The 25849-nt window shown below is 28.3% G+C and overlaps 3 protein-coding genes across 23 annotated transcripts in view; 2 read left to right on the top strand and 1 right to left on the bottom strand.

Moving 5' to 3' along the window:
• The first annotated feature begins 2086 nt into the window (after positions 1-2086).
• LOC107445363 (putative glutathione-specific gamma-glutamylcyclotransferase 2) lies at positions 2087-17766 on the top strand. The gene is made up of 3 exons (XM_087159087.1): positions 2087-2384; positions 12728-12763; positions 14033-17766. Exons 1-3 carry the CDS (start codon positions 2244-2246, stop codon positions 14561-14563), a joined length of 708 nt encoding a protein of 235 aa, XP_087015213.1. The 5' UTR covers positions 2087-2243; the 3' UTR covers positions 14564-17766.
• Positions 17767-18824: 1058 nt separating this feature from the next.
• Positions 18825-24413, bottom strand: Coa8 (Cytochrome c oxidase assembly factor 8). The gene is made up of 4 exons (XM_016059733.5): positions 24192-24413; positions 21246-21458; positions 19413-19549; positions 18825-19047 (listed from the first exon to the last, which is right to left on the bottom strand). Exons 1-4 carry the CDS (start codon positions 24297-24299, stop codon positions 18960-18962), a joined length of 546 nt encoding a protein of 181 aa, XP_015915219.3. The 5' UTR covers positions 24300-24413; the 3' UTR covers positions 18825-18959.
• A 211-nt stretch (positions 24414-24624) lies between these two features.
• The window catches only part of l(1)G0196 (inositol hexakisphosphate and diphosphoinositol-pentakisphosphate kinase), a 66802-nt gene continuing 65577 nt past the window's right edge, over positions 24625-25849 (top strand). For 15 of the 21 annotated variants that reach the window (XM_087159069.1, XM_087159072.1, XM_087159075.1 and 12 more), the window contains exon 1: positions 24632-24785. The gene's annotated coding sequence lies outside the window, so the exon portion shown is untranslated. Of the gene's footprint in view, positions 24786-25849 lie in introns of all 21 variants that reach the window. The other 6 variants (XM_087159086.1, XM_087159081.1, XM_087159080.1 and 3 more) reach the window with 2 other exon arrangements.

Raw genomic sequence — 25849 nt, 5'->3', positions numbered from 1 at the left:
AAAGAATTATGATAGTTAAAAATTAAAAAAAAATTCAAGTGCAGGATCGTTTTCGTCATACGTTTTGGTATCGCAGGCGGAAATCTGATAAGTCGCTCTGTTCCTCTGAGCAATAATACTGTTTCCAGGCGTACTGATGAGATGGCCGCAGACGTTGAATCAAAACTAATTAAATTTCTGAAAGAAGCTAAATTTGCGTTGCAGATTGATGAATCAACTGTGATAGATAACAAAGCTGTTTTAGCTTACGTGAGATTCATAAATGCGAGTAAAGAGATTAACTAGGAAACGTTGTTTACAAGAACTTTGAACACCGATACAAAAGGATCGTCGATTTTTAAATTGGTCAAAGACTATTTTGAGGTAAAAGAAATTCCCCTCACAAATGTAAGTGTTTGTGCAACAGGTGGTGCTCCAACCATGTCTGGTTGTCATATTGGGTTTCAGGGTCACCTTAAAAAAGAAGTACCAGAAGTTATCTCCCCATTCATTATGTCAGTCATCGTCAACTTTTGGCTGAGAAAAGTTGGTTATTCCTGGCATCAATAAAATAAAAGCTAATTCTCCTAATAACCGTTTGTTCCGAGAACTTTGCCATGAAAATGATGAAGATTTCGAATTCCTGCTCCTACATACAGCCGTGAGATGGCTTTCAAAAGGAAACTGAGCCGTTTCTTCGAATTGATGGATTCGGTTACTGAGTTTCTCGACACCACTGATCCTGTTTTAAGTGAGAGTTTGAAGCAACGCAAGTTAGAAACTGCGTACTTCACAGATAGTTTTGAAAAAATGAAGTAAATCAACGTAAAACTTCAAGCAAATGAAATAAACATTATCAAGGCTAAGGGAATCACATCTTCATTCATCGCCAAGTTTGATATCTACAAGTCAAACATTGGTCGCAAAGAGCTAATGCAATTTCCAACTCTTAAAAAGAGTTCAATGGCAGATGTCGAGATTCTCGAAAATAAAATCTTATATTTTACTGATCACCTTGATCAGTTACAAGATTTAAAGATTTGATGAAATTAGAAATTCCGGATTGGATTTTCGATCCTTTCTCTTTTAAAGTTGTGGATAAGCTCACTTCCTCTTTGTAGACTAAGATTTTAGATTTGAAGTATGACTGTGAGGCTAAAGTCGTCTTTAAAAAATACGGTTACGAGTTATCTTGGGTAAAGCTTATGGATACTTATCCACAATTGTGGAAACAAACTGAGCCGCTTCTCATCTCGTTCCCGTCAACATATTTAGTGGAGAGAGGATTTAGTTCTGTCTCCCAGCTGCTCACAAAGCAAAGCGATAGGTTGGACATTTGATTCAATTGCCTTTAAATCTGACGAGTATAAAACCTGACATTCAAGCTTTAACTTGAAATACACCAAGCACAGGGCAGTCATTGAAGTGGTAAAAATGTACTTTCTCCCTCTTAATTTTTTTCCCTCAAATTTTAGTTGTTAACGTTTTAAATTTTTCTTGATTACTTTAAAATATGAATTTAAAAAAATGTACTTTTGTTTTTATTATTCCGTTTTAAATATCATTTCTTTTTGAAAAAAAAAGATGCACAATTTTTTTTAATTAATAAAAATGACAGGATAAATGTGCCTCCTTATTTGCATTACAATTAAAATTAAAATCAAATAACATAGCATATTTTCAGTGTTTGGTTGCTCACAAGCAACAATGAATGTTTTTTTGAGCAAAAAGAGAAAGGGGCGATAGGTGTCAGCCAACCCCAAGAGGGGGGCGATGGTTCACAAAAGGTTGGGAACCACTGTTATAGACAGTAATTGTTAGAAATAAATAAATAATATAAAAAATAAATTAATAAATAATTAAAGTGAAAAAATTAATAAATAGTATTAAAAAAATAAATGAATAAATAAAATGTATAAGAATTTAAGAATAAATTAATGGAATAAAAAAATTAGAAGCAATTAAAAAAATAATAATAAATAAATAAAAAATAACAGAATATCGTTTATTTCTCCAGAGATGCAAAGAAGTTAGCAGCAGCTTGGCGAATTATTGGCGAGAAGCAACCCTTGTAGAGGATACGTAAAACTGCCGACTGCCAAGAAAAATCAACTATTCAGATTTGATAATTTACACGTGTTTTCTTTTGAATCTTTCAGCCCCGTAAGCAGTTGTCAGACCCTGTGCATTGCTCCTTAAATTTATTTATGCACTTAATTAGTATTATTATTATTTATATTGAAATCAATAAAATTTGAACAATAATGTCCGCGTGGGTCTTTGGATACGGTTCTCTCATATGGAATCCCGGATTCGAATATTTAGACAGCAAAATTGGTTTCATCAAAGGTTATGTTCGAAGATTTTGGCAGGGCAATGACTTCCACAGGGGAAGCCCTAAGAAGGTATGGCAATTTATAAATGTATTTATTAGCTATCAATTTATAGTCTATTTAAATTTTTTTTTTTTTAATTTCCTTTCCAATAGAAATGAATCAATTTCTAGATTACAAAAACTTAATATAAAATGCGTTTAGGAATCGATTTGGACTAAGCTCGCTTTTTTTTTTTAAAGATTAATTCTTTTTAATATTTTTTTTTAAAATAAAAGAAAATCTATTGAAGTTTTTTTAATTTAAAATCTCTTAAAGCTTGAGGCTTAGTGCCAGTGCTTTGATGCCCTTACGTAAATCAGTCCTTAGTAAACTTGTTTTGAAATATGGATAAATTTTACAATTTATTTATCTAACTTTTTAAGCAGTAAATAAAGCAAAATGGTAGTTCGATTAAGAGGATCATTTCAATGTTTGTTGGAGACTAATATTGTAGACTACCCTGTGTGAATTTTATAAAATATTTGAGAGAAAAGTGAGGAGAGTGATTAATAAATGTGAAAATTTTAGTTTTGTCCTTCCCTGATTTATTTTTAAAAGCTCACGGTAATTTTTGTTAAAAAAAATTTATAACTAATTGAGATAATAATTTGGTAAAAATAAGTATCCTAATATCAAGGTTTAATTCTGGTAATAATAATAAAAAATATTCAATTGCGCAGATATTTACAATAGCAACGCTGAATAGGTATGTGATATATATATATATATATATATATATATATATATATATATATATATATATATATATATATATATATATATATATATATGTGTGTGTGTGTGTGTGCCCGTTTTGATATATATATTTATATATACACCGAAGAGCCATTACATTATGACCACCTTTAGCCCTCAAAACTGCTAGCACCCACCATGGCATTGATTCCACAAGGTGCTGATAGATAGTCTGAGGTATCTGGTACCAAGCGCTCCCCAACTGGTCCTGCAATTCCCTCACATTGCGAGGGGGTAGCGTGGCAGCTGGCAGCACGAATTCCAAGGTTTCATTGGTTTTCCAAGTAGGACCACAAATACTCTATTGGATTAAGGTCAGGTTAATTTGGGGGCCAAGACATGACTTAAAAGTCACTGGAATGTTCCTCGAACCAATCCATGACGATTCGACCCTTGTGACATGGTGCATTATCCTGTTGGTAAACACCATCCCCGCAGGAAAAACTGTTGCCATGAATGGGTGAACATGGTCTGCAACTATGTTCAAGTAGCTTACAGACGCCAGGGATTGTTCTATGAGGATTATGGGTCCTAATGTGCCCCATGAAAACATTGTTCCTGGACGAGAAACCATGAAAACCTGGGCGAGCCCATTGTTATAGATGGAGGGTGGCCATAATGTAATGGCTCTTCGTTGTATATACAAACGAGTGAGGTTGGCAAAGGTAATATAAAAACGGGTTAGATGCAATAAAAACATTAATTTATTGCATTTGTAATATTCTAATCTAAAATTACCGATCATAATAATGTTAAAATTTAAGAGTCGGGAAAAATTTATTCTTATCATATTTATTAATTTACTTGTAATTAATAAAAGAGTTGTCAAAACACTTGTTAATTAATGTCAAATAACTAACAAATAATTAATGACTCTTTTTAACCGCTGGAGATTATTAGAGCCATGTATTCTAGGACTTCGTGCGCAGTTTCTCGGACTCCATCTACGAACGGAGTAAAAGATATCACATTTTGAAAAATTGATTTTGATTTTTTTTTCTCTCACAAGAATAGCTAATAATACAAAGTGTGCTAGATAGGTTTTACGGTTCCCAGAACGAAATTTATTACGGGCTCTTCCTTTATAGTCCGGTCCGCAGTGGACTGATCGTAAAGACACGGTTCCCAGTAGAACACCGAAGTCAAGCATCACTGGCTGCGGTCAGTAAGCGGGTGGGTGACCACTTTGATCAGCCTGCGTTTAGGGACCAATTGTGCGCAGTATCGGTTCTCGTTAAACTGTTCTACCGTAAAGTGCTCGACTTCGCGCGCAGGTCGTCAGGCTACTAAAGCAGGGGAGCCATCCCCTCTGCAGAGAATAAAAATTGTGATGGATGTTTCCCCAGACAGTCGCCAATAGCCTATTGAGCTCTAGTGAGACGTAAATAAAGTACCTACTTACCTTTCTTTTATAGCCCAAAAAATTCTTATTTTTATAAATCTTGTATGATCTCTAAAAATCTTATTTTTATAAATTTTGTATAATTTTTGAAGACCCTTTATATAAAATTGGTTTAATAAAATATAAAAATGCTTTTTATAAGATTCTTTATGTAAAAAAGTTTTTTTTGAAATAGATTGTAAGGAATTCGCGGCAATTTTCTTTTGAAAAACTTTTTTTTTTTTTTTTTAATATATATAAGGTGACCAGCGTCCTCAAAATAAACTGACAGCAAAATTTCTGGAAAAAAAAGAAGAAAAAATGTTCGCAAATTCCCTCCTATACTTTTTTTAAAGAAATTATTTCTGAATAATTAGAGAATCTCTGTTCCTCGTTTCTTTTTCATTTTGGTAACAAAGATTTGAAAAATCAAGCGTGTGAGCTGCCATAAGATTGAAAGCGTAAATATATATGTTTACAAATTTCTGAATAAAAATTCTTTTCTCGCGTTGACAACAACATAATTAAAAGGTTGAAAGCGAATAGTTCAACATATGGTGTTCTTATATTATATTTTAATTATAATATAATTTTAGTATATAGGTTGTAATAATAATTTTATACATTTTTATTCATTCAACTTATTATTTCATTGTTATTGTTATTAATTGCTTTACTTTTGTGTTTGGTTTATTAAACAATTAACGCAACTTAACTTAAACAATTTATAAGTTACAAAACAAATACTAAAGAATTAACTTTTAAATGATTGGAAGATTTAAAAAAGAAAGAATGTTTAACAAACAAGAGAATATCAAAATCTTACTACGTAACACGCGCATTTAAAATCAATATCGCAGTAAATATGACCTTAACTGAAAAGTTTATTGCCCCAAAAACATCATCAAACAAATATTGGAAAACAATTCAACGCTAACTTGAGTCATTCAATGAATAAATAGTCATAAATAAAAGAAAAAAAGTCTTTTTATTTGCACCTACTACATTTTGTAAATGATAAGGATTTAGTTTTCTTAATTTATTATTTTCTTTGAGAGTTTACGCGTGTTCAACTACTCGAAACGTGAAACTATTTCAAGAGTAATAATTATTTAAATTAAATATAAATTATATTTGTACATTAAACATCGTTTTTTTTTTTTTTTTTTTTGTAAGGAATAGTGCACAATTTCCGTAGACTAATTTCTTTATGTATCGTATAAAGTTAGTTGTAAATTTACCGTTTCGTACATTTTCTCTTGATTAAAATATACTACACTGTTAAAATTTCCATTCTGGAATTACAGTGAAATATCCGGCATAACTCAGTCTATCCGATTAACCATAAAATTCATGGCTAAAAACATTTTTATTACCATTACGATTTTGTAACCATTTACAATAAGCATAGTTTCTGAAATGAAACTTAAACGGACATTGGAGCTCTGTGGGTACAGGGCTATTTATGCTTAACGTAAATCATAGTTTCGTATTCTTATAGTCTAGGATTCATCGATTTTATTTTATAGGCCGGAATAGCATGGTTGGGCCCATGTTCAAGGGGTTGTGGGTTCGATCTCCGATGACTAAAGACTCCCGTATAGTAAATGGTGCACGTTAAATCTGTCGGGTCACAAAGTCATCCATGTTCCCATTACAAATCATATTTCTGGGGGTACTGAATTGGAGTCGTTTTCTGAGAGTTTCGGTTAAAATTACGCTCTGTGGATGAATAACCCTATAAACGGGCTATGACGTGTGTGGGGCTAAAGTCTTATTCTTGGCAATAGATGACGCCACTGAAAACAAGGAACTCACCCTCTTCACTTAATTTCGCTTGATTTCATCTAGCAGGCTTGCTGGTATCAGCTAGTTTTTTGAGAAAAAGTTAGTCTTTTTTTTTTTTAAATTGCGCGATTTTAAATAGTGTCAAAGATTTATCATAACAAACATATTGAAATTAATTGTAATATCAGTTGAACGAGAAGTGTTTTCATGGAGTTAGAGTGACATAACACATGTTATGTCATTTAATCAGAAGCCAAGTGACTATATAGTATGAAAAAGTGCTAGAAACAATCCCAAAAAAATACATTCCGTATTAAAAACACAATGTGTGTTTTTCAAGGTTGTGTTGCTGAAGAATTGTCAGCTTTTCTTTCGCGAAATTTGTAAATGAAATATCATATATATAAAAAAAAATTTTTTTCCATTCTAAAATCTTAGTGATTGTAAAATATTAGAATAGAATAAGAGTTATTTATATCGCTATACATGTCTGGAATTAAATATCTTCTGATCCAATGAAAAAAAATGTCTTTGTTTAACCAAGCAACGATGTGTGCGCATTTCACTACGGTGATTAAATGAAATATGTATTACTAATGCACGAAAATCAATAAAAGTTGAGTTTCTGCCATTGTAGAATCGTTTTCTCTTCATCTTCTTATCTTCGACATAATTGGAAGATTTTGTTTTCATAACAAATTAGAGAATTAACCAACCATTCAAATTTTGCAACAAAAAAAAAATTAATATTTGTAATCTAAAATAAAACTTATTGCATTTTATTTTACAAAAAAATATATTAATTGCTAGTGTAAAAGAGAATAAAATAATACTATTTTAAACAAACTATTTATGCATATGCCACATTTTAAAAACTTTTCGCGTTTTTTTAATTCATTTTCTCTTAAATTAATTATAATAGGTTAGATAGGAATAAAATAGGTTAGATAGGCAGGTGAATTTTCCTTAAAAAGATCTATCAATACGGCAGGGCAGATAGGGCATCCTAATATGAATAGGGTTAGGCAGTAGCATTATATGTTTTTTAATTAATAAATTTTGTTCTTGATTATCTATTTTCTTTAATTATGTATTAAATATTAGTGTAAGAAAATATATTAATTTGCAGAAATAATATATTACCTAGTATAAACATTAACTAACTTAGATAAAACTTAATTTTTTGAAAATCTTTTGGAGAGGAATGTTATGAACTCAACTTGTTGTTGTGCTCTTGTTGTTGTTGTTGAACTCTGCTTGTTGTGAACTCAACTCCTTCTGGATAAAGATCTACAATTAAACTTTAAATCCTTTGACACAAATGGGACACCGGTGTCCCTTTTGTATATTTTTTTTCTGACGCTCTAATTACAAGCAAAAAATATATTTTGTTATTTTTTAATTATAAAAAACAATCTAACAGTTACAAAAAAAAAATCTGTTAGATTATCAGAAATATATTTGCAATGAAATATAAAATCCTAAAAAAAGTAGTTTGAATTTTTTTTTCTCATTCTTTTTCATTCACTAATTCATATTCAAAAATTTATTAACTGATTTTGCAAATTAAATAAATTTCAGTGAGGAATAACGGTTTCTCTTACTAACTGCTAATAAGTGCAAATTTGAAAAATTATTGTTTAGAAGTAAGCAATGTTTGAAAAATTTTACATTTAGTGCTGAAAAAGGCACTGTTGTTTCATGTATTTTAATAACCATAAAATATTAAAATATAATATTTTTCACTTATTTTGACACCTGTTAATTCAAAATATTGAAAAAAGTATGAAAAATAGGTTTAATAAAAATTCTGCGTCAAAGGGTTAACGTATTGCATTATGAACTGAAAAGCATTACCTTCTTTTTACCACGCCATGCGTACCAGGAAGTGGGGATACTAAGTAGTCACTCGAATGTATTTTTAAATATATCTTGGTTCAGACAGAATCATTAAATTGTATAGATGTACATGTTGGCGTCAGAAACAGATTGCAGGTTTGAAATCGGCGATGCGAAAGATCTCGAGATTTTGCTTGAATTTTTTGAAAATTCTTATATATCGCTTAGTAAAATCTTTTCCAACGACCTGATAAGTTGGCAGATACTGCTGAATCGTCTTTTTTGACAAACTCAGAATAGTTCTACGTATTATTCTAAAAGGTATCATACACTTAAGAAAATAATCGCGTTTATTATTTTAGGATGGATATTCAGTATATGTTAACTTTCAAAAAACAGGATATGAGAAACTTACAGTATGATAATTCATTTGCAAGCATATTTTCGACCTCTATGTTCAAGGTTTATTTTGAAGATTTTAACCTCTTTCAAACGATAAATATGAAAGCGTTGTTTACATGAACTATATATTATGAAAGATGATTTTTGTATGCAATTAGTGTGACTCCGTTTCCTCTACTAGCAATATTTATCCCAGATTTGTTTTGGATTTTATGTAACCTGTATACTCTGTATTAGTAAAAGTGTGTAAAAGCATTCCTTTTTACTTATTAGAGTTTTCTTCTTCATTTTTCAACACATTCATTTCGGGAAATTCTTAACTCTAGCATGACGAAGTTTTGTGGCACACAGCCATTGAAATATCTCAGAAAAATTCTCGTGAACGAACTAGAAAAAAAACCGTCCAAAGAATTTGAGCATTCCTTAAAAGTTTTAGTTAGAATGCAACGAACGCATTTGTTCCGACAGAAAAAAAAAATTCTTTTCGTTATGTAATATTTTGTTTTTCTAATCTCAATTTTTAACCTAATTTTTTAAGCATGTATTTTTTTCCTCGTGTGTTTTAGGTAATTTTATTGAAGGTACGAAAACCTCTTGCAAATACAGTTTTCATAGCACCAAATTAAAACCGAGAATTGAGGAATATATAGGCATATCCACCGGTATAAGGCTCATGGTAGAATTCGCGACGATTAAAAATGCGTGTTCCAATTTGCACGTTCGTTTAATGTTCTAAAGTAGGTTGTATATGAGTTATTTTTTATTATAGAACCAGCTGGACTGCATCAATAAATGCTGATGGTTACATAATCGAAGAAAATATATTAAAACATCGTTCAAGTGAAGAATAATTTATGCATACTTCTGTGAAGAAAGGATTTCGTCGTGTCAGTGAGCGATAATACAATCGGATGATAAGGTGAATAATGCTTGAAAGGAAAACGATCTAAAAATAATAAAATAAACAGTCTGACTTTTTTCTTTATTAATCAGTAAATTGTCACACCTTTGTGAAAACCGGCCGTCACGAGAGCTATCAATTGATGCGATGAAAGCAGCCCTTGATACTGATTAAAAAGAAAAAAGATATCTTTGGCCTCTCTGCAAGGACAAACCAGTTAAGATTGGTTCTTTTTTTTTTTCCACGGTCATCTATCTATCTTTTAACTGAATAAAAAGAATGGTCTTTATGTATGCGGGATTTTCTTTTCTGAATTTTCATAATGTGGTAGTGTTCCGTCAGTCCAAATTCCACTCAGATTAACCCAAGGAAAGTACAAGGCAGAAAGTTGTCTATTGACCCAGTGGCGGGAAGAAATATTTAAATGCGAGCAAACTCATTAATTAAAACTTACGTATGATGCCCCTAAAAAGAAAAAGGGCAATCATTGTAGGTAAAAGTGAATTTTATTTTTTAAAAAAAGTTTTTTTTTCTTTTTAAATTTATTTCTGTGTATCTTATATTTTAAAATAAACCTTGAAAAATTCCAATTACTTCTTAAACATTTTTTTGGAAATGAATCTTTATTCCTTTACTTCGCAGCTCGCAGTTTAAGAAGGTTTGAAATAGACTGAGTGAGAGAGGGATAAATCAAACGTACATTCAAAGTTTCAAGATTAAGACGAAAATGTATACCTCACTCGTATTTACGCCATTTGGCGTAAACGTTTTTATTTTCAATGAAGTTAAATATTTATCGTCTATTGTCTTTAAACGAATAATAGGATTGGCTAATAATTCATGGAAATCATATTTAATGACTTTTAGAATACCTAAATTTGTTTTACTTAAAATATAAAACATAAGCTTTTTTTTTTATTTGCCTTAGTTACGTGAAAATAAAAATAATAAAAAATTCCAAAAGTTTTCTTAAATTTAATTCGATTAATAAAATGTTAATTAAAAAGTTTGTTTCAAAATATTGTTTTATTAATAAAAACTTATTGAAGAGGTTGGATGAAAAGTTAAGATTGAATGCTTAAATTCATTAATTGCTCGAAAATCGTGAATGTTGCCAAAAGCTTCACAAACAGCGTTGGGTCAATATTCTATTTTGGTCCTTTTTCACATTGCAGTACCTTTTTCATTGTTTGTTAATCATTTGGACGTTTTTCAAGGGAATTCGTACGCAAGTTTTACGCTTTGCACAATTGCGTAATCGTTGAGGTAAGACTTAAATAACAAGTTACGTTATTTCTTTTTATAGCATCCGCTTAACTTATTCTTTTTAAAATTTAAAATTGCACTTCGATAGCAATTTTAATTATGTCTCCAAAAATAATGCATATCATCTTTGGTTTTCATCACTCATCTAATTGGTATTGATCTGATAAAGAAATTAGATTATTTGAATTGATTTTCTACTTAGATCATTCAGTTAGGGATCTTTTTTTTCTTCTTATCTCAATGATTCATTTGATTAAAAGGCGAAATTATGAGTTATAATTGCTATTAACAAAGCTTATATCAACAAATTCGTTGCTATTCGGTAGTAATGGAATATGTATATATAATTAAAATATAGGAGAAAACATGGAAAATAATAAAGATTAATGAAAAGAGAAATTATTAAAATAGAATATTTTTAAAAAATATTTAAAGAAAAAAAGAAATTAATATATCTTAAAAAGTCGGAATAAAAAAAAATGAAAAGATATCTCTACATCAGCTCACACAATTATAACCGCAAAAAGGAGTGCTTTCTTATATTGTATCAATATAGCAAAAGCAAAATATATCAATACAATGGTGTGGGGAGCCCTCAAAAAATTGAAACAAAATGGTACACATTAAGTAAAAAATATATCACACAAAAAACAGAAAATAAAATGTAAAGAAAAAACAGAACGCAAAACAAAATCTATAAAGCAAGTACCGGAATCTTAAAAGAAGGATTTAAAATATTTTCTTAATAAGATTGCCAGATTACAAAAAAATAAAAACAGAAGTGTAAATAGAGGGATATTATTTTATAGTGCGTTCCTTCTGCAGTACTTAAGTTACCAAGGCTTCCTTGCACACATCCATTTTCGGGTCAATCTTTGGTAACTAACAAATCAAAACCGCTTCAGTACGTGCCATAAAACAAAATCCCTCTACGTGTTTAACTCCATTCGCTTTTAACTGTAAATATTTGTTTATGCATGGATGCTATGCATTTTTATGCATAATTACTGGTTACCAAATTTTTTCAATTCTTGGAAAATTGTTCCATTAAAATTAAGCAGATACCAAATTTTTAATTTGAAAAATTATAAGTTTTAAAAATGCGTATTTAAAATTCGGTAAAGGCTCAATACTCAATAGAACAAATTTCAATTAATTAAATGAAAATATTTTTTTAACAAGTATATACTACTTAATAAAAAGAGTAATTATTATGTTTTGTATAAATCTCCCTATGTTAATATGACCAAAGTAGAATTCGTTTTCTGCTTTATCCTTCAAGATTATGAGATAATTTCTAACACATATAATTTCCAAAATTCCACACTTAATTATAATAAAACATATTTTATTTTGATTCGTCCTTGAACAGCCGACCCAATTTTGTGTTTATGACTACAAATGTTCAACTCCGTAACCTTGTCATTTTGAACCCAATTCAGAAAACAAGGAAACTCCCAGATCAAGTATTGGGATAAATTTGCCTTCATGGAGGACTTCTTGATGGAACTAACCTGCATTTGCATTACGTAGAGAGGAAAACCACTAAAATCTCCCGCGGTTAGCCTGACAGAGAGGGGACTCTAACCCATAATATATCTACCACTGATGATATTTGACATCAGCACTGTTGTTGGCTCGAAATTTTATTGACCTACCATCACTGGGATTCGAACCTGGGGCCCATCATTGAAAGGCGAACGCTCTATCTCCTGAGCCCCCACGGCTCGTCTTTAGTCTATTGTGGAAATCTGATCTATAGAGCATAAACGCAAACCTCTCAACTCTACAATTAAACATATAATATAGATAAATAATGAATAATAAAAAAACATAATTACATGCCAACTTTTTTAATTAGGGTTTTGTAAAAAAACATTCCATAATTTTAATACCTAAAATATCATGTCACTCTATTTTTAATAACTCCTACATCAGTTAAAAAATGCAAAATCTATGGTAGATATATATTTTTAAATTTTGTACTTGAGATTTGTATTACAAAATGTATATTACATTAGTCATTCTTTCTCTCCCTAGCTTGGTCGCGTAGCAACCCTTGTTGAAGAAGAGCAGGTCAGTAAATTCAGTTGTGTTATTCCATTTAATTAGTGTTTTTATGAAATATAACTATTATACATTTTTATTAAAAAGGACAATGAAAGTTAGGTATTTTTATGATAAGTAATAAGTAAGTAAAAATGACAGAAATAGAAATAAATTTAAATTTATCAAATATTTAAAAAAAGTTTGTATAACAAAATATATTTAAAATATTTTATTTAGATTAAATATCAAATTTTAATAAATTAAATTTTTTTTTGTGTGTTTGATACTGTGTATAATTTGATAAGTCATAAGGCCATTATACTTTTCTAGTGACACTGGTTCTCGAAATTGAGTTTAAAAGGAGGTTGTGTTGCAATATATAATTAAAACATTATTTTGGATTAAGTATTTTTTTACAAAGTTAGCAAGTTTTTGCCACAGGTTTAAAAACTGTCTAGCTGTCATTCTATTCCTGCAGAATTAGGTTTTTACCAGCTCCTTAGGCAAAAAGGAATTTTTTGACCAACATAAAGGTCAGTTTTAACCAGTTTTTGCCACTGTCTAGGTAAAACAATAGCAGAATGCCCAACTCAGAGATTTTTTAATAGGAAATTTATAAAAAATTTTTTTTGTGTATTTTATCAGAATGCGTAGCGTTTTTAAAAAGTTCTTAAAGGTGCTTATTTTCGATTTTTAAAAGCCCTTAAAAGGTTCTTTTTTCATTGGATGTTTTTAAAAAGTGCTTAATATTCCTTTTTTTAAAATGAGACTTTTCCTTCACTATGTTGATTTTTGCTACGAATTAGGCAAAAAGAGACAGTTAACATTGTTCTATTCAACGTTTTCACAATTAATTCAACCCCAATCTATTTCGGTGCATTGTCAGTCCGTACCGTATTAAAACACCATTCGTTTCACATGATTCAAAATTTCTTGATTTTTGACAATTGTCAAAAACAATGCCAAAAGGTTTTTTTTTTTTAACATGATGGTTAAAACAAGATAAAACCGTCAATTGTCAAAAACTTTCTAACCCTGCCTAAAAGTGCTTAAAAATATTTTTTGAGTGCTTGAAAAGTGCTTATTTTTTGTTGAATAATTTGGCTACGCACCCTGTTTATACTTTGTGAGATTTGGTAGCATAAATATTTTCCTGGTGATTATTAAAACAAACACAATTATTTTAATTCCACATTTTTCATAAATTTATTTAATGCTGCAGCCATGTAGCCTTACTAATAATTTTTTTCGGTTCTAATATTATTTGTTCTCAAAGTACCTAATTATACTTTTTAGGGTCTGACATGGGGCAGAGCTTTCCTGTTAGGACCGGGAGCTGAATCTTCTCTTGCTTACTTAGACAGCAGGGAGACTAAACTGGGTGGGTACTGCACAACAGTTGTCTCCTTCCAGCCTAGAGACTCAAAAGAAGAATCTTTCCCAGTCCTTTTGTATATGGCCCTTCCCTCTAGTCACCTGTACATGGGTCCTGCACCACTACCTGAGGTGGCTTCTGATATTGCAGAGGCTGCAGGCCACTGCGGACACAATGCAGAATATCTTCTGAGGATTGTTAGTTTCATGAAAGAGCATGTGCCAGATGCTTGGGATGAGCATCTATACTATCTAGAGCATTTAGTTCGAGTAAGGCTAAAAGAAAGGAATTTATCTGTAGACGATGTTATGGGTGACCATTGTCCACTCTCTGTTGCTGGCATAGCTGGTGGTTCAGTTGAAGTGCAGGAACAAGAAGAGAGCAGGAGGTCACCTCCTATGGATTATGCATCTAGAGTGCCTTCTAGGAAACTACGTTGTGTAGATCTTTGATGACAGTGTTATCCTAAAACAGCGAAATGAATCCCTTTTGGATGTGGTTCTTGGAATCCTTGAATAACATCAGTTCCTAATAATAAGGCACTAAATATAGTGCATCATAGATCTTCAGTAAAACCAAAGGGTATCTGACATTTTTTAAATGAATTTAAACTTATGCTTTTGACAAATAGTTATTTGCACAATTAATTGAAATATTTAAAAGTAATATAAAGACATGTCATTCACAATATGATTAAATGAAATTGTTTTGTTGATTAGATAAAAGGTAATAATAGTCCATAACAATTGTTTATATACATGCTTTTAGCTAAATTTCCGTTCTTGGTTAGGGGTGAGAAAAAGCATAAGTAATTAGTAAAGTCTGTACTAAATAACGCTTAAATCATACACGAAACTTAGATACATACCAAAACAATTTAAAAAAAAGCTTAAATAATAAATCCATTTTTTTTAAAATTTATGTATTGTTCATCTTCTATGTGGTTTTATGCTATTAGATTGAGCTAAACACACTTTTATTAGTTCCTCCCATCAAAATAAAGATTAACTGTATTCAGTATCATTTGACATAATACTATTCCTCAAAACCAGCTCGTGATAGTCAAAATTTAATACAAATAAGTGATTTTCTGCAATACTTATCACTTTCAAGAGGTCGTAGGAAATCTCTTTATATAGGTCAATTTTAATAAGTGCCAAATATACGAGCATGGGTATCTTAGTACCTATATTAGTATATTTGGTATCGATTAAACTGAGCGAATTACCAGTAGTGCCAGTTACCAAAATTAAGCCTCATTGACCTCAATAATATGGCAAATTTTTACCAAATTTCATTGTACAATATCATAAATCTGCACAGTATTGATGCAATTTTAACAGGTACCAAATATACGAATATGAATATCTTAGTACCTATATTAGTATACCTATTAAAACTGAACCAATTACCATAATACTAGTAGTGCTAATTTCCAAAGCATCATTGGTGTCAATAATATGACAATTTTTCTCCTAGACTAATTGCAAACACTTCTCAATTAATTAGATTTTTAGCAAATGGTTTATTTTTTTTATTCCTTTTGTACCTATTGCCAAAATTAATTCAGTATCCTTGGCATCAATTTTAGTATGCCAATTTTTAATGTTTCTCTTAAATGAATTTGCCCCATTTCTCCATTTATTTTTCTTATTGAATCATAAATTTCAAATGAGGTTGATTTTAAATTATTTAGTTTATAGAAACACATTTTAAAAGCCTAACTGTAAGCACATGGTTTTTGATAACTTTAGAATTACTAATTTGGTGACTTAGTCTTTATATGCTACAATGTTCTCATTGATCTTTTAGTTTATCAAACATAGCTACTAATAAATTAATTATTAAAGAATGTGCAGTAAATTCTTTTTTTAAAATAAGAGCTATAAACTAGCAAATATCAATGATGTTATCTTTAAAATATATGAAAAAAGAATAGGACAGTCATAGTTCAATTTAAAAAAATGGCTAATGCTAAACCAATCAGAAAACTCCATTTTTCAAATGTTTCTCCCAAACAATCTAATTGAAATTTTTAAACACATTTTAGGATCAAGAGCTAAAATAACCTCTTTTTATCTGCAGTCCAAATTTCAGAACACTAGTGCTAACGGTTCTGGAGTTTTAAGGGAGACACATGCACACACTTTTCAGTTTATTACTAGAGGTTACAACCTTTCAACCTCTATTTAACCCCCTTAGGGGTGGAAGGCAAAACCTTCCTTAGTGTGTACCTATGTCAGAAAAAGAAACCCATTGTTTAAATTTAATGTTTCTAGCTTCAGTAGTTTAAGCTTTGCAATATATATATATATATAAAACATCTGAAAATGTTTAAACTTAGTTTTTGACAAATAAGTTAGTAAATTATTAGCAAATATGCATGAAATATTAGAGCATTTTCATTGTGCATTTCATTCAACACAAGACTAAAAGTGCCGATTTTTTTAAAAAATATTTTAATGTTTATTATAAATTTATTTTTTAAAATATTTAAACTTATTTCTTTTCTAGTTGACATTGCATAATGAAGAATATGCCTGCATTTGCTTTTCATATTTTAAATTACAAATATAATTTTTTTAAAATAATAAATTTAAATTGTAGACTTATTCCTGGAATATTTTTCTTTTAAATAACTGAAAGAAAATTTTAATCAAGTAATATAAATTTAGGCATGAAACAGTCTTAAACTGTAATTATAAATTCATACAAACATGAACTTAATCCGTTTTTTTGAAAAATATTTGTTTTCTTTTATATTCAAATAACTTTAGAAAGTACCATGCAGATAAAAATGTCCTACTTTCAGTAAAATTGAGCACATTACTCTACTGTTCTTAAGATTGTTTTAAGAATAGTATTAATAGTAAATCATAGTTTCAAACAGTAAAATGGCAAATAAAATTAAGTCATTATAAACTAACATAAACTTTATGTTATCTGTAAACAAAATGTTATTTTTTATATAACTTAGTACAACAGTTGTATTTTTATCAAATTGCATTAATCCTTTATTCTAAGTTTTCCTCAGTATTGAAACAGAGTTACTTTTTAAAAGTTAATTGTTCTTCAAATTTAATTTGCTAGTCTGCTGCCAGAGTATAAGGGCAAATAGACTATAATTTTAAAAAAATAATCTACGTAAGACTTAAAATGACACTGTAAGTCACAAGTTTGTTTTAATTTGAAGAATGGTTGCAATTAAATTGAATTGCATATTTGTACCTCTAATTTATCTATTTAAATTTATTAACACAACTCTCAAGCCTTTCTTTTCTGACTTAATTCATATTTTGAATGATTTTATGTTTAATTCTTTTCAAATGAAGTATTATCAATTTTCTTAATAAAATTAATTAAATAACAAAAATTTTCTCAGGATTTATGACTTTATTAGTAAGTTTGAAATAACTTCTAATAAACAACTAGTTGAAAATACATAACTAAAATGGTTATAAATGCTGCTTTTTGTACATAATGTTATATTTGCTGTTTGTATTTTGATATTCACTGTCTTTCAACTTTGCATTTTGATAACAGGATAATGTTCCTATGAAATATTCGTCAGAATATTTTAAAACTTTTCTCACATTGAGAATATTTATTGTGAAATATTCTATTTTTGTATAAATAAATGCATATATTTATTCACTATTTGTTTTTCTCTTATTTGTTTTATTTTATTTAAACAAGTTAGATCAAACAGAGTTCAATTAACTCTAAAAGTAAATAAATAAACACTGTCAGAAATAAGTTTTTATTTATGATAAAAATCGTGTTAAGAATTTAGCTTAAGCAGGGCTGATTGTGCTCCGGAAAAAATCCGGATTTTTCGCTAATCGTGATCCGGAAGTTTCCGGAGATCGAAGATCCAGACATTTAAAAAAAATCATTGATCAAAAAAGTTTCCAGAAATCAAATTTTGAAAGGTGGAACTTAAAAACACAGTTTATTTTATTTGTAAGGGAGAGCCAGATACTTTATAAGCTTTATATTCAAGATTAATATGAATTTTTTATCAGTATATAGTTATTATAATCATTAACTCAAGAAAGATTGTAAATTTCAATTACTTCTCCAGGTTATCATAGGTATGTGTAAATGGTATAAGTATGTGTAAAATCTTAAATATATTTTAAGTAAACTAAGAAAGATTAAGGAAAAGGAAAAACTCCTGTTTAAATTTTTTTCCATTTAAAGTGTTGTTTTTTTTAAACTAAAGAATGTTTTCGGAATTTTGACTTGGGCTCACAATCATCATAATACTCATCAGAATGAAACTTTAAATTTTAATAACTGAGAGCATATTTATTTTAAAAATTCTTACTTTTTGTATAATCTTAGGAAAAATTTTGCTTCAATCATTAATTACTAACATCCCATTTTAAATTCACAAAACTAACGATTTCTCCTATTAAAATATTTTGGTACTTCAGGCTTTATTAATTTCTCAATTAATATGATTTAAAATGATTTTGACTTCCTTCTGAATCAGCATTACAGTCTAATGCAGATTTTGGTTAAGATTTTCTCAATATGCCTCCCCCAAAGTCTAACAAAAGGATAAAGAGCAATGAATAAAAAATTATAAATATGATGCAGATTTGAGATAGTCTGATGAATTTTATGAATTTTATAATTTAAACCTCAGATTATGTTAAAACAAAAAGAAAATAGAGGCATATGAAATACTTAATATAAAACATTGCATATGGATATATGAAAGTTTATTTGCAAAACTATTTTACAATATATTGAAACTTCTTTTCTTTTCTGTATGTGACGAAAATAAATATTGAAATAATTAAATGAAAGCACAATGGTAATTAAAATTAGTTTCAATTGTTATATTTTCTTGAAAAATCTTTTAAATCTACCTATGTTTACCTTAGCAGCTAAATATAGTAGATTTAGATTCTTCTTATACCAAGACCTAAAGGGATAAAAATATTTCTATTATACATTTTGAAGCCTAAAATTTATATTTCTATACAATTAATGTGAGTAATATTACATAATACATTAGTAATAGGTAGTACTTGATAAATAACTAGCATGTCTACAACCTATTACTATTGTGTATATTTATCAATAGTACAAAACTAAAAAACATAGCATTATCTGGGATTAAACTGATTTCACAAAACAATAGCATAAAATGAAAATTTAATTTCAAAAGAATTAAACATAATATTAAAGCTAAAATTTGAAAGAATTAAATGCCAAATAAAGATTACATTTCAAAAGAATAAAAAGTAAAGCTAAAACTAAAATTCAAAAGAATTGTAAAATTTTTACCAGTTATAATCCATATGTTTTTTGTGATTCCTTTCTAAGAAGTCTCTGTAAAAGTGACTCATATCTTCATCTGTTAGATTTTCATCTTTAGACAAATTTTTTTCCTTGGAAATCTTTTCAATATATAATTTTCTAGACTAGATAGGTAAAAATTAATAAATTAGCTATCTTCTATAATATAATCACAAGTTCGGTAATAATATAAAAAAGAGCAGTTGAAAGACAAAATGAGATTTAAAGTAAAAGTCAAGAATCCTTTCTCCTTTAAATTTTTTTCATATCCTTTGTCCTTATATCTTTAGATATATCCTTTAGAACATATTTTTAAAGGATTCCAAAAGAAGAAAAAAAAACTTAATTTCTCTACATATTATTAAAAGACAATTGTCATCCCCTGATTTTTCATTTTCCCTGTATAGAAAAATATATGGTCATTAAAATAAACAAAGATTCAAATATTTTTGTATGTAATTGTATAAAAGTTATAAAGACATTTTATGCTGTAATTTATTTCTTTATCTCTTATTTAACCATATTTGCTGTATAATTCATTTATTATACTTTCCAAACTAAAAGTGGTGTCTCAATATTACAGTATAAAGAAAATATAAGTTTTTTGTTACCATTTTACAATTATGAATTTACTTTCTAATAAATTATAAAACTATGTCCATTCAACATATGTAATTAAAATAATGAATACAAAATAATTGTTTAGAATTGTAAAACAATGTTAGGAACTAACTTTACCCCAAATGATCTTCAAAGCAAATAAACATTATAAATAGTTCGCACAAGTTTTAAAGAAACAAGTCATAGTTGAAGTTAAACCATTAACAATTATTATGCAAATAATATGTTTGAAAAATATTATGCCGATCATATTTATATATTTTTTAAAAAAATCTATCCCTTCATTAGTAACAGAAAATATTTTTTATTAAAGACAAGCAACATTTAAAATTCAAATAACAGAGGTAATCTTTGAGCTTAATATAATAATACAGGGCATTACATGTAAAAGAGCAAATAATTTAATTAAAAAAAAAAAAAAGATTATAATTTTGCATAAGCATTATATTTAGTATCAATATCAGAATGAAGAAAAATGTGCAATTATAATTTTTAATATAGCAATTTATAATTTCTGCATTTCTCTTCATCCAGAGTTATGATATGGTACATTTTCAGAGAAAAAACTATTTCATTTTCAAACAATTTCCAGTAACTGAAAATGAACTGATTTTGGGAAACATTTAATATATCTGAAATTATTTTACACAAAAATATCTTTGTATTAACATATTAGATTTACAAAAGATATTTCAAATCAGTTAGGAATGTATAAAATACATTATAATTCGCGATCGCAACACTCGAATACGCCATCTGGGGAGAGACCGGTTTCATGCCTTTAGCCCTTCTCCCATCCCTCTCCTCCTCTTTTCAGTTGTACAGGAATGTACTACGATATTTTCCCTTTTCTTAATATTTTTCCTTTTTATTTAATAAAAATATTTCTTAAAATTTCCGTGATACTTTTCTCTAGAACTATGTTTAATGTAGTTTTCAGTTCCATATAGTTTTTCAACTTAAAAGATTTTAATCTATATAAAAATCAAGAGAGAAACTAACGTACTTCCTTCCTCTATGACTTTCCACACGCTAATGGGGAAAGCATGTGAAGTGTTGCCATAGGAAAAGAGTTCTGCTCTACGCCACCTGCAGCCCATTTCGATCGCCAATAGTAAAATATACCATGATAATAAATTCAAAATGTTAAATAAGAATGCATAAAAATAAAAACACACAAATTGATGTAAAAATAATTACATTCTTAAAGTCATTATTATGAGTTTCCCAGTATTCATGATTCCAGTCTTGAGTTTCTTCGTATTTCTGATAAAATGCTTTCTCTTCTTTTGATAAATGTTGAGAAGTAGGAAAAACTTTTAAACGTAAATTTGATTTTGGATGGGGTGGGCTAACCCAGATGTGGTTGTCATTTTCACTAAAAGGCTTTGTTTTCATTCCTTCAAAATATTTCTGCAAGAAATATTAGATTTAAAAATAAAAAAAAATCATTATTATAAAGATTTAAAAAAAAAAAAAATGATGCTGAAACATTTAAAATGAATTTGACAAGTGTGTTACATATATGAAATGATACTTTTATATCTTATGATATTTAGAGCAGTCAGCTTTTTAAGGTAATAGGTAACAATTTTTTTTTTAAATATTTATAAATTAAACAATGCTTCCTATTTTGTAATTTGCATGGAATAGGAATAAATTAATTGATATACATATTTCAAGTGAATACAGAAGGTTTTGAGATTAATAAATAATATTCATACAACACTAAATGGGATTTTTTTATCTTTTGTTATAGCCATAAATTTTTCATGAAAATATAAGTAAAAAAACAAAATTTATTTATTTTAATATTTCTTTTGAAAAATTGAATAATCTGAAATCGGGAAAATTTTACACTTTTCACATAGCTGAAAGTATTAACTTGAAAATGAAATGGCAGTTATTTATGAAATGAAATAACTCAATAAGATTTTTGAGGAGTTACTTTTTTTAGGATTCTAGATATTTTAAATGTTAGTTTTTGAAGAGATGTGGGAAAAGCTAACTAGAAGTTATAAACTAAGATCTTGTACAACAAAAAACCAATAAAATTTATTTGAATTAAATAGCACATTCTTTCCATGCATCATAGCGATCAATATTTTATTACAATTATTTACAAATATGGAAGGTTCAATACCATCCTATAAAGTAATCATCACTTTTAAAGAATAATTATCAAACTAAACAATTTTTCTTTTTACGAAGAATAATATATAATTTATATCTTACTTTTGTCAGATAACTACACATTTATATAGAAAGGGCATCATATAATTTAGTATAGAAAAATATTTGATACTGTTAAAAAAGTAAAGTTAAAATAATTTTTATGCAAAAAGTACAATGTAAATTCTAAACTTATAGATTACTTTCGCTAGACACATACATTTATGTAAAAAAAAGTATCACAATTCCAGGGATTAATCCTGAATTTTTGACTCATTACCTAATTTTCAGAAAGATTTTAACGATATTTTATTGTTGTAAAGACTTTTAGCGTGTTATAATTTTCGGTGAAAAATATGTTCAAATGTAACAAAAAGAAAGGGAAAAAAAACAACATTAATTGAGGTACGTATTTGTCATCAAACTTGCATATGTTCACAGGACTTGCGAAATATGCACATATTCACAGGACTTCCAAAACATGCATGTACACTGAATTATTTTTCTGCAATTTGACCATTAATAAAAATTTAGATGCCGATTTTTTATTCTTTCTGGAAAATTGTCGATTTTGCTAGGATAATTACAAGTTTTATGAAAGTAACGATCTTACTGTGACAATTTTTATGAAGGCACCATTTTTGCTTGGTGGACTATTGTGAAAATACTGATTAACAGCAGTAGTAAAATACAACTGTATAAAACACTAAATTCAGTAAAGGACAATTTATGTTATCAAAGAAATAAAGCTAAAGTATTATTTTCATGACAAAATAAGACAAATTTTATTTTACTTTAGTAAAATGTATAAAATTGGTAAATTCCAAAATTTTAAAATATGCATTTTTTGCTTAATTATGATATTCGAGTCTGATCTTCCATTATGAAAATGAAGCAAGTTTAATAATTATATTCAAATCCCACAAATATCTGAATACTTGCATTTGTTTACCAACACAATGCATGCAAAAAGTTTGTTACTTCAAAATCCATTTACAAAAAGATACTTCACTTCTACAATGAATAACCAATATATGTTCAGATAAAAAAGACACATAATTTAGTATAGGTCAATGTATACATTATTAAATATATTTAATTTGCATTGCACATAAAATTTAAATTCTTGACACTGTATGTTAGAGTTAACAAAATGGTTTTAATATAAATTAGACTTTTGCATTATAATCATAACCTTAATTAATAATTAGGATCATCTTATTTTAACAGAAGTAGCATGGGTACTTGCAAGGAAAGTAAAGAAGGTGCATTTGCACCCCCGGAAATCCAATGGAAAGAAAAATTATAATTTACAACTACTGTTATCAATTATATTTTTTTTAATAATACTTTTACGAATAAGACTCTATGAAAGTGGCACAAACATTGCATCTTTTAATCTAATACTAAAATTAATTATCATTTTTGGTTAAATAAATAAAAAAACTTAATATATTGTGCTAATAACACATTTAATTAACATAGTAACATATTTATTAAAAAAAGTTCTTTTGTTGTAAAATTTAAAATATTTTCTCAAACATGCAAAATTATTTTTAAGTAATACAAAATAAATAAATTAATTAAACAATAAATTATTTCTTTAAAACTATAATGAATATTTCATTTGCTGTACCTTTTTGAGAAAATTTCTAGGAAGTTGAGAAGTTGTAGAACTATTTATACAGAATTTTGATACATATGTTAAATACGTTACATTCAGTTTGAGAGTTTTTCAGTCCCGAAGAATTCAATATCATTGATTCTAAACTATCTATATCAATAGATAATGAAACTGTGTGTAGAAAGCTGTATATTTTATATTATTTAATTCAATAGATTTTCTGGTCTAAAGTCAAACTACAGCAGTATTAAATTCAGATAAAGCCCTTTACTCATTAACAGTGAAAAAGAAAGAAAAGCTATCCAGTTCTTAAAATAGAGAGAAAACTTTCAGATATTATTTTCACTTACAGATGAGTTTGAATGTAATCTTGGACAATCATATTTATAACACATGATTTGAAAAAAATATAAATTTGTTTTAAAGTTCGATCTAAATCCTCTTTTTAACACATGCATGTTAATAAAAATTAAAAGAAAGGTTTGACATATAATTTTTGAAAATGTAAGTTTTAACTTTTCATAAATAAAAATAATTAAATGACTTTGAATTGTTTCTTCAACATTAAGATATAATGTTTGCAAATGCATTTAGTTTCATGCTCATGCGAACTTTTTTAAAACCTTTAATATTGACTGCATGCCATTTTATCAAACTTTAGAAAAGCGAGAGTTGTGGTAAAATTAAAATTAAATGAGAATTAACGTTTTTTATTTGATTAAGTTAGAAAAAAAATAAATATGCATTCATAATATTTTAGAGTTTACTTGTAACCGTGGAAATAAATAAATAAAAGTAAATATAAACAAAAACTGATATCATAGCGCAAATGCGCTTCAATTAATTTTTGTCTTTATTAATTGCTATATTACTACTTACATTCTGGTTTAAAAACCAATAAAGTTTTTTGTATCGAGAATAGTGTTAGTATAACATCATTAAAGGTGAGAAAATGCAGTTTTGTGCTCTGATTTTTGTTTGCCATTTAAAACAATTCCATTTTTTTTTAAGTATTTCATTCATTAATTTTAAAGAAAGTCTTTGCAATTTTTTTTTTATTTATAAATTTTACAGATATTTGTTACATTTTCCGATAATTGTGTTGTTTGTAAACCTTAGTTCGTATATTTTACCTTTGCCCTTTCAAAAGATGATAGGTATATCCCGATTGAGTTCTGACTGGAACGGTACGGGAATCACTATAAAACACTTTTTCCAGATTGCTGAGTGTGTTAAAATCTCCCCATTTTAAGATATTCTTGTTACATAAAATTTGCTTTCACTTCTTATAATTTATTACGATGTAAGTCAATAAACATATAATTTTTTATTTAATATTCATCTAAGTCAGAATTTTCGTGGCACTTTCCTTAAAATATTAATCGAAAATTCGTTCTAATAGTTTTGACTTTCATAAAATATTTTTATGCTAATTAGTGTTGCGTACATTTTTATGAATTGTTTCTGAAAAATCTTTATCTTGTTAGTATTTTTCTAAGCAGACTAGAGGCTATAACATAATAATTTTTGGGAATATTTCTTTATGATGATCTGCTGTGCTTACTGTAATTGTCAAGGCGCCGAATGGATTTCAAACCTGCAAATTGTCAAAAAAACAAATTAACTAGTAAAGGTTTGGCCAGGGGCGACTGCATGTTTTTCCCTTTCGAGTTGGTCCTCCTTTATGATGTTTGATTTTGTTTTGCAGGAGCTATACTGCCCGGAAGTTGAAAAGACTTAATGAATATTCTACCTCAGATCATGATACAAAAATTTTCCTTAATCTTGAACCTTTACTGTTGTAATAAAAGAAAGATTTCCATTTCAGTACTTAGCTTTGCCAAAATAATTACAAAGTTTTAGTAAAGTTTTCTGCACAATGGCCTATATAAAACCACAAAAAAAAACTCAAAGGGTGTATCTCGTGACAATCCAGGAGAAACCTATTTGTATTTAGCAAATCCCTTTAGCATCTTGGCAATTGAAGTGGGCACATATTGGTGCTGAT

This window comes from Parasteatoda tepidariorum, chromosome 3 (genome assembly GCF_982258835.1).
Source record: "Parasteatoda tepidariorum strain Cologne lab strain chromosome 3, Ptep-v5.0, whole genome shotgun sequence".
Classification (NCBI taxonomy): domain Eukaryota; kingdom Metazoa; phylum Arthropoda; class Arachnida; order Araneae; family Theridiidae; genus Parasteatoda; species Parasteatoda tepidariorum.
The sequence above is the reverse complement of the archived record's forward strand: the minus strand, read 5'-3'. Positions and strand labels throughout refer to the sequence as shown.

Bases quoted from the DNA above. Each gene is read 5' to 3' on its own strand.
- Coa8 (XM_016059733.5), bottom strand. From the start codon at position 24,299: ATGCATGTGTTAAAAAGAGGATTTAGATCGAACTTTAAAACAAATTTA. The intron at 21,459-24,191 runs GTAAGTGAAAAT...TATTTCTTGCAG, and splicing joins GATTACATTCAAACTCATCT to AAATATTTTGAAGGAATGAA. The intron at 19,550-21,245 runs GTAATTATTTTT...TTACCTATCTAG, and splicing joins ATAATAATGACTTTAAGAAT to TCTAGAAAATTATATATTGA.
- LOC107445363 (XM_087159087.1), top strand. From the start codon at position 2,244: ATGTCCGCGTGGGTCTTTGGATACGGTTCTCTCATATGGAATCCCGGA. The intron at 2,385-12,727 runs GTATGGCAATTT...TTCTCTCCCTAG, and splicing joins ACAGGGGAAGCCCTAAGAAG to CTTGGTCGCGTAGCAACCCT. The intron at 12,764-14,032 runs GTCAGTAAATTC...TATACTTTTTAG, and splicing joins CCCTTGTTGAAGAAGAGCAG to GGTCTGACATGGGGCAGAGC.